Source organism: Corythoichthys intestinalis, chromosome 16 (assembly GCF_030265065.1).
Source record: "Corythoichthys intestinalis isolate RoL2023-P3 chromosome 16, ASM3026506v1, whole genome shotgun sequence".
NCBI classification, from domain to species: Eukaryota; Metazoa; Chordata; class Actinopteri; order Syngnathiformes; family Syngnathidae; genus Corythoichthys; species Corythoichthys intestinalis.
Window position 1 is genome coordinate 34217737 of NC_080410.1, and position 19335 is coordinate 34237071.

Sequence of the window (19335 nt, forward strand, 5' to 3'; positions counted from 1 at the left end):
AGTCCCGATCCGATACCGAAAAAAGTTTGTTTGTTTTTTAATTGAACAAAAGTTTCAAACATGTTTCCGTACTCTACTGTTTACAGAAGTGATCCCCAACCTTTTTTGCACCACGGACCGATTCGATGGGTACCTTTTTTCACAGACCGGCAATGTGTGGCAGAAAATTACAGTAAATATAAAATAACACAACTGGGCTAAAAACAAACCCTAAGTACAGGGAAAATGTAACTCACCATACCCTGAATCAACCTTTTTACCAGCGGCCTCTTCCGAAACCTATATCCTTGATCTTAGGAATAATGAGTTGTTCTCGTGAAAAGTTTCTTGGCTTTAGTGATACAGTTCGCCATGTAGTATAATGTTCTCAGTGCATTCGCTTTTGTTGCCTCATTTGTTAGCTTTTAGCCACATATTTATATACTTTTTCTGTCTCAGCAAGTGTTTTTTTCCCTGTAAAAAAAAAAAAAAAAAGCTGTCCAACAATGTCACCGCCCAAAGCACACAGCCAACAGCAGCTAATGTTACTGTTTACATGGACTTACGCTGGGCTGCTTTAGGTGTGCAAACACCTCAGTAATGGCGGCCAACCACTAGAGGGCTATATACACAAATCTCTACTCAGATTAAGTCAACAGGAACAGGCCACTTTGTGGTCGCTAACAAGTAATTTTTTATTTCTCTGCGGCCCAGTAGCAAATGCGCCACGGACCAGTACCAGTCCCCAGCCCGTGGTTGGGGATCCCTGGTTCACAGTACTTCCTCTTCTGACTTTTTCCGGGAGTGTTGCACTTGCAGAGTAGAAAACATACATTATTTTTGTTTCTTTTGGCAATGCCAGTGTGTTTCTGGATTATTTTGTTACTTTTTAGCGATTAAAAAATGTATTTTTTATTTATTTATTTTTAATTAAAAACACGATTCTTTTCACCCGATTCCGATCCTCTGAAAAATGGCCCGATCAGCCCAATTTCCGATCACGTGATCGGATCGGGGACATCTTTATTATAGACTTTAGATTCATTTAAACGACTGGAATTGACTGATCATGTTTTACTGTCGTTGACGGCGATAGACGTCCAATCCAATTTGAACTGGACTTTGAAGAAGAAAACAGTCGATTTTCAGTTTTTTACAGGTTCTTTTATTACCTAAATGAACAGGAGATGACGATAAACTATTCAGGAACAAAAAGAAAGCAATAATCCCCTAAAATAAATACATTTATTAAGGAAAGAATCATCAAAACCTGGCCGGCCAGGACAAATGTTCCCGAGAGCCAGCTGCCTTTAGGAAAATCTGCCCTGAACTCTCAACACATTCACTTTTTTTTTTTCTTTCTTTCAAATGCGAATAGGCAGGCTCCCATATTAACCCATGAAGTGGCTCACAAGGAGTGGAATTTTACTAGGCAGCTGTGTTATCTTTGACCTTGCTTCTGAGAAGAAGCTAAGAGCTGCAATCTTTATCAGAAAGACAAAACGATATAGAAATGAATGTACAGAGTACAATGACCGAACATATGGGAACAAATATTTCTACAACATCTATCGCCTTCAATGGCAGCCAATGACTTAGTACTTAATTACTACTAAAAGTACTTATTTCAGGTTATTTTAGAAGCGCGACCAATTAATATTGCCTTTCTAAGCTTTTTGCTAACAATGTTTGCGCTAGTCTCAGTTTGATTTCAGCAACATGTCGTAGAACATGCCGCCTGAAGCCTGTCCTCACTTCACATATCAGTTTCTGGTGCCAATAGCACGAGATGCTCCGTGTGTTTGTTTGTTTGTTTGTTTGTTTTACATCCTTGCTGAGAGTAGGCGGATGTTGCCGCCACCAGTGAGCTTCGCACAGATGGCAGTTGTGGCTGTGTACGTGTGCGCTCCTTCTCTTGTTCCGATGTATACTTAGGCATTGCGTGGAAGACTTGCAGTCTGCTGGCCTTATGCTGCTTCTGTTTCTTGATCTGAAACACGCACACCACTCCCACCCTATCCCACACATTGGCTGTATTTTTAGATAGCTTGTAGCTTTGGACTAAGCAGAAGATGGAAAAGAAAAAAAAAGGTGATAGAAATGGAAGGAATACGAGGATTGTTGTATGTGGGAATGACATTTGTTTTACTTTTCTTACATCTCAAGCCCAAGATTGTGAGTTTTTGCAACATAAATATAATTGAATTTGTGCTGAAATCTTCTGATCCTCCTATTTTGTAACCCTTATAAGCATGCCAAATGTTATATCCATGTATTATTTATGTTAACCTCTCTGAACAGCCATTTACTGTGCTTTCAAAAAGCACCTATTACTAATACTACAAGAAGGCTACGAAAATGACATTATAGCTAAATGAATCAAACAGTTCACATGTAGAAAACAGCTCAATACAATAGTTATTCCATTGAAACCAGACACCTTTTGAAAAATCTGATCCTCGGCCGTCCTTATTGTGCTTTTACTGAAGTTTCAAAAATTGATATTTGGGAACCAATTAAGAATTGGCAAAGTAATCCCTTTATTCCACTTCAAATTTGAGGGGATTTAAGATTGTAAAATCTGAGAAATTGGCAAACAAAGATGTTTCTTTTTCAAAAGTCCCTTGCATTCATGCATTATATTTACCACAGACACGTGGGGGCAAAATACATGATGCTCAAATTGGTTGTTGACAAAATCTTAGCAATACCTTCAAAAAGCAGAGCCTTCACAGCAAACACATCAATCACAATAGGAATAGAATGTACTTTTTTATTAGATGGTGCCCCATTAAACAGACTTTTGACCCTCATTTTGATCACTTTGATGATGATTTTGATGACTTTAGGAAAACAAAATACAGTGGGGAGAACAAGTAGGTCCCCCAAGGATTGATAAGTCTAAATTCAAGACTTTTAAGACCTTTTGTAATGCCATTTCAACTGAAAATTAACTTTTCTCGCACCCATTATTTAGATCATATTGAATCATATTAAATAAATAAAGCACTGAACATCAAATTTAACCTCAATTACTAAGTGCGTTTGACAAAAGAATGCACATATATTGAAGATACAATTAAAACACATTTAAAGTAACATTATAAAGTCTGTCAGAATTTTTTTAAACACACACACGCACACAATAATTATGGACAAAAAGAGGAGGAGGACAGGACTCAGACCAGCCATCTTCTGTAACAGGCTAGCCGCTAGTGCACCTGACAAGAGCCCAGTGAACATGGCTAACTCGCGAGTTAAAACAGCGAAATTCACATTCATTCGAAAGGCAAACCGAAATGTTTATGCAGGTCCATTGCCTTCGCATGACCCATAAACTGCAACCTAAAGTATCTGGATGTAACTTGAGCCCCTATCACATACTCCAAAACAACGGGAATATCGCGGGACTTAACCGTGCAGCAGTTGTGTGTGAAAACAATTTCCCGTGTCGACTGACATGGGAAGTAGTGTGCGTGAAAGGAGGCGTTAAATTCCCGGGTCACAGCAGATGGCTGACGACTTAAATATCTAGCGGCGACCGATGTAACTTCCTCCCTCTTCGCAGTAAGAGGAAAAGTGGTAAACAAACATCGCAATTATAAACATAGCAAGCTAGAAACAGCTAAATTAAACCAAAAACATGACCAAAATTAAAATGTCAATTATTACGTCGGGCCGGGCCAGGGTTCTTTCTTGCTAACTTTTTGAAATAACTATATATTAACGATGTATTAATGATAAACTAAGGAATACTTGTTATAAAATAAATAATTTGGATTAAAAAAAAAAAGAAGGCACTGTATGGTCATTGCAGAGCCAGAGCGTGCCTATACGCCCTTTTTAATCTTCCCCTCTGCGATTCCGCAAAACAGCATCTGTTTATTTATATTTAACAAACTTTTCCAGCGTTATTTCGTTGTGTAAATAAATTTATAATGATAATAAAAATATGTGGTCTATTTAAACATTAAGAAAATGTGCATTTTTTTTCTGCCAACTGAGAATTCGTTATAAAAGACAGGCTTTTATGCAGACATCGTCACAAATGTTATCACACAAAACGCGGGTCGGGCTTTACTACCCGCGGACCAGTTCGGGTCGGGCTGGACTTTTTAGGCCCGATTTTACCTCTATCTTAAAGTCATGATGAGCTTAAATTGGCGAGAGAAATTGGCTGCAGTTACGAAGTCGGGAATGCTCCCGCCGGAAAAAAACACGATTTGAGCAACATTATGTTTAACAAACTTTTCCAGCGTTATTTCATTGTGTAAATGCATTTATAATGGTCATAAAAATATGTAGACTATTTAAACATTAAGAAAATGTGCGTCTTTTTTCTGCCAACTGAAAATTCGTTACAAAAGACGCTCCCTCTGGAACAAAACGCAATATGACCAACATTGTGACAGCCGATGCAGACCAAAAATGACGTATTATCCGAAACAGATCACCAATGGACTCATTTGAAGTATAAATGGTGGTCTGTTTTGGTGTTCAGAATCCACAATACTTCCGCCAGCAGGGTTTTCGTTCCACCAACAAACGGACGCATTCCCGATGCAGAGGTGGATGGATTCTCCGTTTTTCTCGTTCCGTTTTTCGATTCTCCAGACTTACAACAGCTAATTTAATACATTTAATACCTTTACTACTGGAAAACTAAATCCAATGCTTTTTTTAAATACTTTTAATAACCCGCGGGTACCCTGAGTATTTGATACACTGTCAATGGGAAAACCCACTGGCAGTGTATCAAATACTTGTTCTCCCCACTGTATCATATGATAAGTTACCCTGAAGTATGGTAAGCCTTTCAACAGCTTTTATTCCAATATCTTGGACCGAACGGCATGTACGCCATATCAGCGCTTCCGGCACAAGCAGCTAATATTCTCCATGGATACTGAAATAGTTGTTTTATTTTCTGAAAAAAAATGTATATTCTGAAGAATTACCAGCAAACTCTAAGGCCTGAAATGGAAGTTAGTGTCACTAGACGGGAAAGGGGTCATTTGGAAGCAACAAAACATTTTGGACCTTATGAGATAAAATGTATCCATCTCAAACTTCAAAATGAGAAAATAACAGCCTCTCCATGATGTAAATGCCATATTCTATTTTTAAAGCCATTTGGTAGTAATCAATTTCTTATTGGCAATTAACAGAATCTTCAACAGTTTTTTTTAATGATTGGCTTTCCAATTTTCCAGCCTCAAATCAACCAAACACAGATATTCACATTTGAAAGGGATATGTTCCCCAAAAATGTTCTCTAAGTGTGTGTGGATTTCAGTCCAGTAGGGTGTAGTAACCCGGCATTTCCCAAAAAATGTATGAATGGTCCACTCCATTAGTCCCACAGTCTCCTTTACCCTGGTGTCACTTCTGGACTGCTGTTATGAAGTACCTCACAATGTTTTTCCAACAGAATTCTCGCCATACATTCGAGCCCGTTGTAGACTTTTGCAGCTGGCACATGTTCGCTCAACTCCCTCTATTGATCTGCACACCTCTTTCCACTTCCTATTTCTGTTTGAACTTAGGCTATGTTAATTGTAGGATAATTAACAAAAGATGCAATGTAGCAATTGCATAACATAACAGATTGAAGCAGTATTGTTTTTGGCAGCCCTTTTAATTTCTGTCTCAGTCTTAGTCTTTTGGACAAAAATACTTATTGGTGTTACTCATATTTTAATTATTTCAAAATGTTTTCGTCTTAGTCCAGTTTTAGTTCACGAAAACTCAGATTCCGTCTAGTTTTAGTCGACAATCCCCAAAATGTTTTCGTCTATAAACTTCAAAAGTTTTAGTCCATTAATAAATAAATAAAGTTTTCCAACAATTTTGAATAAACATTGAGAGACGAGCACATAATTGTAGAGTCTACAAGGACATCAACATCTTCATGATGATAATGAATACAGGAAAACAGCTAATTATTTGCAATTAATTAAACTTACCTGGACGCCACGAATTGTAAATAAAAAGTTTTTCAAGAGTTTAAGAAGACACTCACCGAGTCATGGCGTTAAATGCTAATGCTAATAGTAATAATAATAATAATGATACATTTTATTTGTAGAGCGCTTTTACCAATGCTCAAAGATGCTTTACAGTAGGAACAAAAACAGCAAACAACGTGAACAGAACAAAACAAATAAAATAATCATAAGTTAAAAGCTACTTTAAAAAGGTGAGTTTTTAACAGTTTTTTGAATGTGGGAAGGTCTGAACAAGTACGGATGGGTTTTGGGAGTGAGTTCCAAAGGGAGGAGGCAGCTAATGTGAATGCTATGCTAGCGTGAACGCTATCTTAGCGCTACAAGTTCGTTGAGTGAGTGATTATCACTCAGCACAGACCTTTAAAAGCGAAAGCAACATGGCATAGCCAAGATAAGAAAACAAAACTTACCAGGTACGGATGGGTTTTGGGAGTGAGTTCCAAAGGGAGGAGGCAGCTAATGTGAATGCTATGCTGACGTGAACGCTATGTTAGCGCCACAAGTTAGTTTAGTGAGTGATTATCACTCAGCACAGACCTTTTATGGCTAAAGCAACATGGCATAGCCAAGATAAGAAAACAAAACTTACCAAGCAGCACCTGACACATGTTTCACAAAATGAGCCTGGAATGGGCACACGCTCAAGCCTGTATGTGTGCGTGTTTGGGGGGTGGGGGGGGGTACAGCACATCACATGAGTGACACAATCAAACACTGCCAAGATGCGTTCAAATTACACATACGATAAGAAAATATCACACACTGTGAACTTATGACGGAAATTATGGCGATTTTTCATCTCGTTCTTGTCTCATCAAATGACAACCGCCATCCATCTCGTTATATTTGAGCCTTTGGGTGTTTTAGCTCAATTGCTTGTTGACGAAATATTTTCGTTATCATCATCATTGACGAAAACAACACTGGATGGAAGTTTTTTTTTCCCCTCACATTCAAAATGTTTACATTTTTACTAATTGGTTGTGTTTTCCAGCAGACAGACGATCCTGCGCAGACAGATAGTCATCCACCGACGCAAACTGTACCTGAGAGCCCAGACAGCAAGGTCCAACCCAAAAGACTACATGTCTCAAACATTCCCTTCAGGTTCAGAGACCCAGACCTCAGGCAAATGTTTGGCGTGAGTACAAAATATCAGTGTCAAATTTTTGGTCGGATTGGTTTCAGAAAAGAGAAATGTGAGCAAAAATTATATACAGTGAGGAAAATAAGTATTTGAACACCCAGCGATTTTGAACATTTTCCCACTTAGAAATGATGGGCGGGTTTGACATTTTCACGGTAGGTGCTTGTCCACTCTGAGAGACAATCTAAAGAGAAAAAAAAACAGAAATCGCAGTGTATGATTATTTGACAATTCATTTGTATTATACTGCTGAAAATTAGCACCTTTCTATTAGCTAGAATTGTGAGCCTCAAAGACCTGTTAGACACCTTTAAGAAGTCCAGCGAATAAGTGGAGTGGCGATAGACTTTTCGAGTCTGATTTTTTGACCTGTTTGACACGGTTAGCTGCATATAAACACCTGACCACCCCATACAATCAGGAAGACTCCAATTATTAACATGGTCAAGTCCAAAGAGCTGTTCAAAGACACCAGTGACAGGATTACAGGCAAGCAGCTTGGTTATATAAGATCCACCGTTGGAGCAATTATTAGAAAATGGAAGAAGACATGACTGTCATTCTCCGTCAGACAGGGGCTCCTTGAGAGATCTACCTCGTAGGGTCTCAATGATCCTAAGAATTGTGTTGAATCAGCCAAGAACTATAGAGGAGGAGCTGGTCAATGACCCGAAAGGTGCTGGGACCACCATTTCCTAGGTTTCCACGGCACGGAAGGTTCCCCTGCTTAAACCAGCAGATGTTTAGGCCTGTTTAAGTTTACCAATGACCATTTCGATGATCCAGGGGAGCAGTGTTGGGCTCGTTACTTTAAAAAGGTAATTGGTTACATTACTCACTACTTCTTCCAAAAAGTAACTGAGTTAGTAACTGAATTACTCTATAGTAAAAGTAACTAGTTACCAGGGAAAGTAACTATTTCCGTGACTTTAAAAAGAACTTGTTGTATGTCAAAGAATTTGAAATTTTCTGAGCAGTATTCGAGTCAGTGGAATAGAGAAGAACAGACAGGTAGTTGTTAGTTGTTAGGTGCTTCAGCAGATTTGAATTGCTTACCACAGATGTCGACAAAAGCTTTGCCCCGGGACATAAATTACACATTACATGCAGGTTCTTTCCTTTAATTTCGACAAACTTGAAATAGTGTCTATATCTCCACCTCTTAAAGGACAATTTTTCTTCTAAATGCTCTGCCATCCCGACCTTGTGCATCTGTTTTGCGTGTGTGTGTTTGCCGCACACGCTGTTCCGGTTTGCTTGTGAAATCACTGGCTCTGATTGGCTTACCACGACACATGACTCTAACCCTCAGCCAAACACAATCACTTCCATCGCATCTCTCGAGGGGCTGCATTCACGTAGGCTCGTTCCCCGACAATTCACGTCACCTTCAAAGCGTCTGCCGTCCTCTAGATGGAAGCAGAATTATTGCTGGCTGACAGTGGGAGATGGGAACGAGGCTAGCATCAGGTGTAGCAAACACAGAAACGTTACCAAACTTTGGAAAGCATTGTCTAATTGAATGAGCAGGGACAAACAGCTTGGAGTCAGAAGTACGTGCGCTATTCTCGAACCTGAACGCTCCCCAAGTCTTGGATGACAAATCAACAGAGCAGAGAGTCGACTCGACACGGCTGGTAGTTTCTTCAATTTATTCACAGTAAGTAACGCACCGCTTTTGACCGTCAGTAACGGTAACGGCGTTGTAAAGGCGGAAAAAGTAGTTAATTAGATTACCCCGTTACTGAAAAAATAACGCCGTTATTTATAACAGCGTTACTCCCAACACTGCAGGGGAGTCATGGTAGAAAGTCATATGGTCATATGAGAACAAAATGGAAGTTTTTGGTCTTAATTCCACGAACAGTGTGAGGAAGAAGAAAGATGAACACTATGCCTACTGTGAAGCATGGAGGTGGTAGCATCATGCTTTGGGGGTGTTTTTTTGCACATGGGACTGGATGACTGCACTGTATTAAGGAGAGGATGACCATGGCCATGTATCGTGAGATTTTGGGGAATAACCTCCTTCCCTCAATTAGAGCATTGAAAATGAGTCGTGACTAGGTCTTCCAACATGACAATGGCCTGAAGCAGACAGCCGGAATTACCAAGGAGTGACTTCGTAAAAAGCATAGCAAGGTTCTAGAGGGGCCTATCCAGTCTCCAGACATAAATCCAATGGAAAATCTTTGGAGGAAGCTCAAACACCCTGTTTGTCAGTGACAGCCCAGGAACCTGAATTGATCTAGGGAAGATCAGAGCAGTGGTGCAAAATCCCTGCTTCAGTCTGTGCAAGCCTGGTGAAAAGTTACAGGAAACATTTAACCTCTGTAATTGTAATCAAAGGCTATTGTACCAGATATTAACATTGATTTTCTCAGGCTTTCAAAACTTATTTGCAGCAGTATAATACAAATACATTTTTAAAATATCATACACTGTCATTTCGGGATTTTTTAAATTCTCACAGTGGATAAGCACCTACGATGAAAATTTCCAAACCTCCCCATCATTTCTTAGTAGGAGAACTTGCAAAATCGCAGGGGTTCAAATACTTATTTTCCCCACTATACGTTTGTGAGTTATTCACATTGTTTTCTGTTCATTTAATGAATGTATACACTATATTGATTCTTATTTCACAAGTGACTGCTCTGTTTTCTTCTGATAACAGCAATTTGGCAAAATCTTAGATGTGGAAATCATCTTCAACGAACGTGGTTCTAAGGTCAGTGTTTAAGTGACCAGCTCAATCTTGTTTTAAAGCTGCAACAAGATCAAGGCTACATTTTTTTTTTTTTTAATGTATTTATTTTCTCTTCAGGCATGACAAATCCAAACAAACATACAGCATTTATATGTTTACAATTAATTCAACCCGAAAAGAAAAGGGCTGACGAGAGAAGCCAAAGCTTATTGACAAAAAATTGATATTCGATATTTTCTGCGTCCTATATGGTATACTGGGGACGGGTTTCATTCAGATTTCATAATGATTACAAGTTTTTTTTGTTTGTTTATTTTTGTAATAATAACCATCCACTCTGATTGTTCATTTTCCCAATAGTCCATTGTCGATCGTAGCAATGTGCTCGTTATGTTGATTAGATCCAGTAGATTAGTTCATTATTCAGTAATTAGTTTATTCTGTTGATTCAATCCAGAAGATAGGGAATAGCTGAGGACCGATGGTAGGCCGTGTCCGCCACTCTCCTTTTGTCGACTTAATCCTCGTCGCAGTTTTCATTCCTTGCTGACTCCTGACGAACATTCATCTCAAGGTTGCGCAGATTCGTAGTAGGTTGCATCGCCATTCCGGTTGTGGACTCATGGCCTGGGGGACTGGCGTCGCTAGGTCCTTCAGGCAACCGGGCTTGCACTGGGATTAAATCACTCAGTGCGTCCGTCAACTTTCACTGTAGTCGGGCTGACGACAACCACTTCATAAGGACCGTCCCAGCGATCACTGTCCCACCTGGCACAATCAGAAGCTGCCAGCAGCGCACCAACAGGAAACATCCCCAATATCGTTCCACTTCGAGTGTGGTCAGACACAGCGGCCGCCATCACCCAAGCTATCCTCCACAATATCCAGACTTTAAGGTGTTTTCCGGGCAGGCGCGTTATCCAGGTTCTGACCGCATTGTAAAGCAGGACAGTGGCCAATCGACTAGTTCCATTTCGATACAGAATTTGAAGAATTTGAAGTCAATTGTCTGTGCATTTACACCCAACAGATGATATGTCCTTGTGAGTTCTGTTAGCATTGGCTTTGAGTTTTATTTTTGCCTTCCATTGTTTTGGGTACACTCAGTTTTGCTTCCAGGTTTGAGTTGCCACCCAGACATTATTTAACATTTGTACAGTTCTCATTATGTCCAAGAGTTAGCTTTAAGCTTCTTGTGCAGGCCAAATCCAATGGTATTTTCATAATTTGTCGCGGGCGGAGAAAAACTCGACTCGTACGCTGTAATTTGGACACTCCTACCCTGAGTGTTTACACTTGTATCAGTGTCGTACGGCATTAATGAGGACCAGCATTTTTATATTGATAAGATATTTTACACTCTGTATTGTTTGTAGGTGTTCAAAGATAATCAAATATCACCCCTCTCAATTAAATTAACAAACTAAAGAGACATGAAGAATCAATAAGGCAACTTTGAGATATTGCCCTTGGACTAATGTTATCTAGCACATTGCCATATGAATTTATCACACGTACAATACCATTTTCCATTTTATTTTATTTTAATGTGAGGTTTCTTATGGTTCCGCACACACAAAAACACAAGCTCTATCTTTTTAGCTGTTGCTTTATAATACAATTAAATGTGATAAATAATCTTTCTTGGTATTTTTGCTCTTTTCTGCATGCAGGGTTTTGGATTCGTAACGTTCGAGCATAGTATGGAAGCTGACAGGGCCAGGGAGAAATTACACGGCACTGTGGTGGAAGGTCGTAAGATAGAGGTACATGTGCTCAAATCTTCCTTTCCTCTACTCTCTCTTCTCCTTGTCTTATTTGTCACCTATTGATATGTGTAAGAGTGTGTTTGTGTGCGCATTCGATTGTGGACCACAACACTCTAACTTACATCTTTCTTATAAAAGGGCATTCAAAAGTCATTTAATGCTTTGCCTTTGTATGTGCCTGCAGTTTTGTTGAAAGCGCATTTCAGTCAGTAGCTGGTTTTATTTGTTGCATATTATTTCAAAAAGGGCGGCAAAGGGGTAAAAAAAAAAAAAAAAAATCTGTCTGCCACATATGTGCAGGATCTCACGGAAAATGGAACCTTTCCCAGCTGAATTACACCATGTTTACACAAGACCATTTTAAAATGAAAATAGATCCAAACAATCACAGGGGCCCCACAATTATAATAACTGCTTTGTATTTGTAAAAAGATTAACAGAGTCCCTAAAGTGTTATGTTTCTTAAATTGTATATTTTTTTCCAAGACATCTCTAAATTATGCAAACTGCCCATGAGAAAGTAAATCAAAATAATCTTTGATGGAATAAAATGCTGTTTCCGGTTATCGTTTTCCTGAAAGTAAGAAATTTGACACCTTTATCTATTCATTTATTTATTTATTTGGGGGGGGGGGGGGGGGGTTGGGTGGGGGTCAAAACTACTGAAATGCAAAAAAAACTGTTTTGGTCAGTTATTTCTATAACACATACAAAAACTGATTTTCATTCTAAATTTGAGTTTTTCAATGATTTGCAAAATAAAAGTTAACAAAAACAGCAATAACCCCAACCTCCATCTCCTGATTTTTATTTCCCTCATTTCCTCACATACTTACTGCAAAATTTTAACTACTTAAGAACAAAAGATATATATTAAAATTGAAATTAATGGGAACATTTACTTTTTGTTGTGTTTTTTAATAATACAGCTGTAAATAACATACATTCAGAAAAATAAGTACAAAAGACGTATATTATGCAGAGTGAAATGAAATATATTTTGAAGATCGCGCAAACATTGACTTTTTTAAATCATAAGAAAATGAATAAGTAGCCTAACATAAATCAAGAAATATAAATCCAAAGTGCACATTGACAGCTAAGATGTTCTGAACCTCCCCATCAGAGCAAATAAAACTAAATATGATAAATAAGCCTCCTTAACTCTTGCCTTGCTCTTGAAGATTTGATCCATTTTCTGTTGCATTGCCCTTTTTTAATATTTCATATTTTCGGAATCAAAGCACCGTATACCGGAACAACGTTCCGGCCCTGAATCTTATACCGGAACTGCGTTCCTGACCGTTCTGGCCCACTTTCACCCCTACCGTTAACGCAGACCCGATTTACGACCATACGCCGTAGCCTGACGTGCACCTTCAAATAATCCTGACTACGTCTCACGTCAACGCATGTAACGTGAATGTCGAAGGACTGTGATTAGTCCGCTCAGAACGTTGTTTCCGGTTCAACACAACAACACTGCCGTTTTCATTCGTAAACAACATCTGTGTCGCCTACGCTTCAACATTTGTATTAACAACATTTGTTGTTCAATATTGATTAGCTGCAGGAGCAAATACACATGTTTCGTCTCCGTTACCGTTGCTTTCAATGACTGGAGGAAAACTAAAGGAATTCGACAAGAGTCCCCCAAAAGTGTACAAAGACAAAGCCACACCCCTCTAGTGGCAAGGCGGGGTGAATTACAGAGCAACGCGTTCCCTTTACGCAGAACTTAGGGGCCGTTTACATGGTGACTCTCCAAGAATACGAAAAATTTCAAATTTGCATTTGCATTTGTGTCTCCATTTGAACAATGTCGCAATTCCGCATGAAAACGATGTAGTATTCATGCCAGGCCCTAGGGGGCAGTGCAGATTAACAGGCGACAGAGATTGATGCACTTTGACCCCACCAAGCTGCCTCAGCCCGGAAAAAAAATATGCCCGCCCACTCGAAGCAATGTCATTTTTCTTTTGTTCAAAAAGGCACAAAAATTGAAACGTTCAACATATTTAATTTTAAAATAATATTAAAACAGTAAATTAAAGCCGACATTCCACCATATTTGCTGTTTTTAATGTGTAGTAGCACCGCTGCGCACGCCCAATGTGATGTATACGAGTGCTGACGTTAACGGCCCGATCTCGCGCAGCAGGAGCCTTTGATATGCATGCCGAGGAAGCCCCTCATAACCCCATACAATCGGATTCTTCCACTTTGGAGGCAGGATTCAGAACTTTTCGTCTTCGCCGACACCATATGCACGTGAGGTGAGTCCGCTACTCAGTCATTGCGTCTTTGTGTCGCAGAGTCGCCATGTAAACTGCCCCTTAGAATGCGCTATGATGGCGTAGTCGCTCTGCCATCACGGGAACGCAGAAGCATAAAACAGCTTTGAGTAGATGAGGATTTTTATTTCTTTATTTTTTGACAATGTTGTTATTTGCACAAAGAACAGTTATTAAACTCAGATACGTCTTAACTAGATATATAGTTCTACTATATACTTAGACCTAGGACAAGTTTGTAGGTCAGTGGATGACGAGCTTGAAATACACTTGACTAGCATTTCAGCACTTCTAATTATGTTAACTTGAAGCACACAAACTGAGTTCACTTCGCACATTTTGGGACAAAACACGTTTATCTCTGAGTTGTGTGATGGCTGGACATTCCTATGATGTTTATACTTGCATATAATTGTCTGAGCATATGAACGTGGCACCTTCAAGTATCTGGAAATTGCACCCGTGGATGAGCCAGACTTGCAGAGCGCCACAATTCTCTTTCTTTTAATTTTCCCATGATTTCAAACAAAGGAGCAGTGTTTCAGGTGTGGCCTTAAATACATCCCCAAGTGTAAAGTCATTTAACTCACTTTTTCAGTTAATATTGTTGTTTTTGGCAGTCCTTTTAATTTTCATCTTAGTCTTAAATCCTCACCCTTAGTCATATTTTAGTCATGTCAAAATGTGTAAATCTTTGTCTAGTTTTTGTTGACGAAAAATCAAGACCCAAGTTTACTAAAAATGTTTTCATCTGTAAAATTATTAAAAATTTACTCCAAGAATAAATTAATAAATAAAGGTTTCCAACTATTTCGAATGAACATTGACAGACGAGCACGTATTGTTGCGTCTACAAGGACAACGCCAACTTTGAAAACAGTACATTATTTACAATGAATTATACGCCACAAACTGTTTCTAAAACAAAAGTTGTCAGAAAGTTTAAGAGGATGCTCGTCGTTAGCATTAGCCTAATGCGAACGTGAATGCTATGCTAATGCTACGAGTTACTTTTAGTGGGTGATGATCACTCAGCACAGACAGTACATTCTATCTGGATAAGAAAACACATCTTACTGTGTGTGTGCAAGCTGGAGTGACTGGAGACGACACTGGTGAGTTGGGGGCGGGGGGGTGTGCGCAGCACGTCACGAGACAACCAGACACTGCTGCAATGCAGGTTATACACATAAAATGTCACACATTGTGAACATGTGACGGAAAGCATTGCGCATTTTCGCCTTGTTCTCGTCTTTTCAGACGAAAACTGGCATTTATATCGTTACGTTTTAGTCCCCCAAGACACGTTTTTAGCGCGCTATCTTGTCATCGTCATGAAAAAAGTGTTCATTGACGAAATATTTTCGTTATCGTCATCATAGACGAAAGAACACTGCAGTTGACCTATCAGAACCTTCCAACGCTATGACCTCATCATCTAGACTTCCTCATAACCTTTAAAGCCGTAATACGTTTTGTTTATGAAAACTTTTGACCTCGAAGAAAAAATATAAAAAACTCTCTCAGAAGTTCTCTTGCTCAATAATGTGGCATTTAACAAAATTAAATAATTTCCGTAATTCTGAATGACCTGAAACAGAAGAGGTCTGATTTGACTTCAGACTGTGAGACAAACAAATTAATTAATCTTTGGCACGCAGTCTAGTTTTTCATTCACTCTCAAACATGTTTCCCACTTCCTAATTTCTTCAACTTTTTACATTTGTCCAGCTCAGCTGTTGTTGGTGGTGGCTTTTGTTGCACGGAGGGCAAAGCATCTCTCGCTGGTGCTTGAGAATTTATTTGAGCATTCAACTTTCCCAATATTTTGTTTCCCTTCTCCCAACACATTTTGCTGGCATCAAATATAAAATGAGAGGGTATTTGCAACAACAACAACAAAATGTTTTTCAGTTTGAATATCAAATAGCTTGCCTTTGTAGCATTGCATTGTTTTTATTTCATTTTACATTACATCCCAATGTCAATGTCATTCGTTCTGTCAGTATGAAAGAAACACTACAAAAATAGTCATGAATATACATGTTTGTCATATATTGTACAGTGGTACCTCTACTACGAAATTAAGTAATCCCTTGCTACTTCGCGCTTCAGACTTCGCGCCCTCAAAAGAATACAGTATTTTATTTAAAAATGTTAAAATACATGCATTTATACATGTACTTATAGATTATTTTCTTTTATATACAGTGGTATGAAAAAGTATCTGAACCTATTAGAATTTCTCAGATTTCTGCATAAAATCACCATCAAATGTGATCTGAGCTTTGTCAAAATCAGACAAATGAAAATATAGTGTCTGCTTTAACTAAAACCACCCAAACATGTATAGGTTTTCATATTTTAATAAGTAAGTGAACCCTCTGCCTAAGGAGACTTAAAGAGCAATTGAAACCAATTTTTACCAAACAATTTCAGTCAGGTGTGTGCCCAATCACTAATGAGTGATTTAAGGCTGCCCTGCCCACTATAAAACACACACCTGGTAAGAAATGTCTTGATGAGAAGCATTGTCTGATGTGCATCTTGGCTCAAAAGAGCTGTCTGAAGACGTGCAATCAAGGATTGTTGATTTGTATAAAGCTGGGAAAGGTTACAAAACCATCTCTTAAAGTCTGAATGTTCATCAATCGACAATCAGAGAAGTTGTCTACAAATGGATAGAGTTTGGCACTGTTGCTTCTTTCCCAAGAAGTGGCCGTCCACCAAAGATGACCCCAAGAGTTCAGCCCAGAATACTCAGAGAGGTAAAAATAACCCTAGAGTGTCTGCTAAAGACTTACAGAAATCACTGGCACAGTCCAATATCTCTGTGCACACGTCAAGTATGTGTAAAACTATGGCCGAGAATGGTGTTCATAGGAGGACTCTAAAAAAAACCTTGTTGCTCGTTTAATGTTCGCAAACAGGCACTTGGACACTCCACAGAAGTTTTGGCAAAATATTTTGTGGACTAATGAAACCAAAGTTTAAATGTTTGGGAGTAACACACAGTTTCATGTGTGAAGGAAAAATGGAACAGCTCACCAACATCAACACCTCATCCCCTCCGTAAAGCATGGTGGAGGGAGCATCATTATTTGGGGCTGTTTCACTGCCTCAGGGCCTGGACAACTTGCAATCATTAATGGAAGAATAAATTCAAAAGTTTATCAGGATGTTTTGCAGGAAAACCTGAGGCCATCTGTCAGACAGTTGAAGCTAAAAAGAGGATGGCTGCTGCAACAAGACAATGATCCAAAACACAGAAGTAAATCAAAATGGTTTCAGAAGAATAAAATGCATGTTCTGGAGTAGCCAAGTCAAAGTCCAGACTTGAACCCCATTGAGATGCTGTGGCATGACCTAAAGACAGCGATTCAGGCCAGACTTCCCAAGAATCTGACTGAACTACAGCAGTTTTGTAGAGAAGAATTAGTCCTGATGGATGTGCTTGACCAGGTATGTCCAAAGTCTGGCCCGGGGGCCAAATGCGGCCCGTGGTCAAATTTCATCCGGCCCCCAGCCTCTGTCATAAAATCAATAACGTCTGGCCTGCACACAGACCTAATAAATTGGTCAGCAGTACTGCTACAAGCATATGAAGTAGCTTAACTAAAAACTAAGAAGTAGCTTAACACTAAATGCTGCTCCTCATTTACCCACTAAAAGGCAGCAGCACTCTAAGCAACATTACCACATGTGACCCTTTACTCCCAATTTTGTAAAATGATGACAATCACCCAAAAAAAAAAGTTGACTGCAACGGCCGGCGCTTCAAGGATAGGTGGAAATTGGACTATTTCTTCACTAAAATACGCAAGAACTGTGTCTGCCTCATTTGCAAAGAGACAGTCGCTGTTTTTAAAGAGTTCAATATGAGGCGATATTACCAAACAAGACACGCTGACATGTACGACAAGATTACAGGGAAGATAAGTAGCGAGAAATTGAAGCAACTTGAAGCTAGTTTAATTTCACAGCAGCAGTATTTCGCAAGAGCCCGAGAGTCGAAAGAGAACGCCACAAAGGCTAGTTGCGAAATTGTTGAAGTTATTAATAAAAAATAAATAAATAAAGTAGGGCTGTCAAAATTATCGCGTTAACGCGCGGTAATTAGTTTTTTTAATTAATCACGTTAAAATATTTGACGCAATTAACGCACATGTCCCGCTCAGAAAGTATTCTGCCTTTTGGTAAGTTTTACAGCAAGGCTTTTTGTGCTGTCCAACAGCGAACTCTTGTGGTCGCTTTGCGACATGGTTTATTGTTTTCTTGCCAGTTCATTATGGCTGCACGACGTCTCGGGCTGATAATGTTGTGCTCATATGATCCTTGGACAAGATTTGTCCGTAAGTATGGTTGTTGTAAAGAATGTACATATTATGTTAGTTAGCGAAATGTTATATTTTTTGTATGAGACGCTTTTTGTTCTACAATTTCGCTTGTTAATTCCCATTAGCCGTTCTGGGGTTCCTGTCTATCCGTCCTGGGAGTGGATCTCTCCTGACTGTGGTACTCCCCAAGGTTTCTCATTTTTCTCCCAATTGACTCTGGAGTTTTTGGAGTTTTTCCTTGCCGGCATGGAGGGTCTTAGGATAGGGGATACCCAGGACTTGAACTGTATCTATTCATCTTTGTTGCTTCATTTCTAATTGTGTATCATATTGCCTCTGTAAAGCCCTTTGAGACCTCTGTTGTGATTGTGGGCTATACAAATAAAATTGAATTGAATTGAATTGAATTGTTTATGTTTAGTGAACCTGTATAGCGTGCTAAGCTAACGTTGTTGCTAATGCAATGCTTGTGTACTTTTTTTTTGTAGTTTTACGGCGGTCTAAAGAGGACATTGGTTTGAGGCCATTTTATTAATAAATCAGATGAAAAAGGAAGAAGTCTAATTATTAAGGCGTCGTTCACTAGCTGTCTAGCTTTGGAAAAAGTAGACGCTTCGGGGTGAGGACAGCATAGACAGATTTAAATGACAGTAGAGTGAAATGCCCACTACAGTCCTTATGTACCGTATGTTGAATGTATATATCCATCTTGTGTCTTATCTTTCCATTCCAACAATTTATTTTACAGAATGTATATATAATTTACAGAAAAATATGGCATATTTTATAGATGGTTTGAATTGCGATTAATTGCGATTAATTACGATTAATTAATTTTTAAGCTGTAATTAACTCGATTAAAAATTTTAATCGTTTGACAGCCCTAAAATAAAGCAAATGTGACACACAGAATGGCTTGCTAAAATTTGCTTAAATGTATTGTTTTACGTAAAGGACGTCAGCCAAGGTCGCCCCCCAACATTTTTACCACACCAAATCTGGCCCCCTTTGCAAAAAGTTTGGACACCCGTGTGCTAGACTGATCTGTAGCTACAGGAAGCGTCTGGTTGAAGTTTATTGCTGCCAAAAGG

General features: G+C 39.0%; 1 protein-coding gene across 7 annotated transcripts in view; it reads left to right on the forward strand.

Annotated features, from left to right (window-relative positions):
- Positions 1-19335, forward strand: part of rbfox1 (RNA binding fox-1 homolog 1) — a 286556-nt gene that overhangs the window by 205709 nt on the left and 61512 nt on the right. For 6 of the 7 annotated variants that reach the window (XR_009067305.1, XR_009067306.1, XM_057860876.1 and 3 more), the window contains 3 exons: positions 6982-7128; positions 9812-9865; positions 11518-11610. Coding sequence is in view for 5 of the 7 variants with exons in the window: in XM_057860876.1 (XP_057716859.1) it covers positions 6982-7128; positions 9812-9865; positions 11518-11610 (294 nt within the window). In the remaining 2 variants the exon portion in view is untranslated. The remainder of the gene's footprint in view (positions 1-6981; positions 7129-9811; positions 9866-11517; positions 11611-19335) is intronic. The other variant, XM_057860874.1, reaches the window with a different exon arrangement.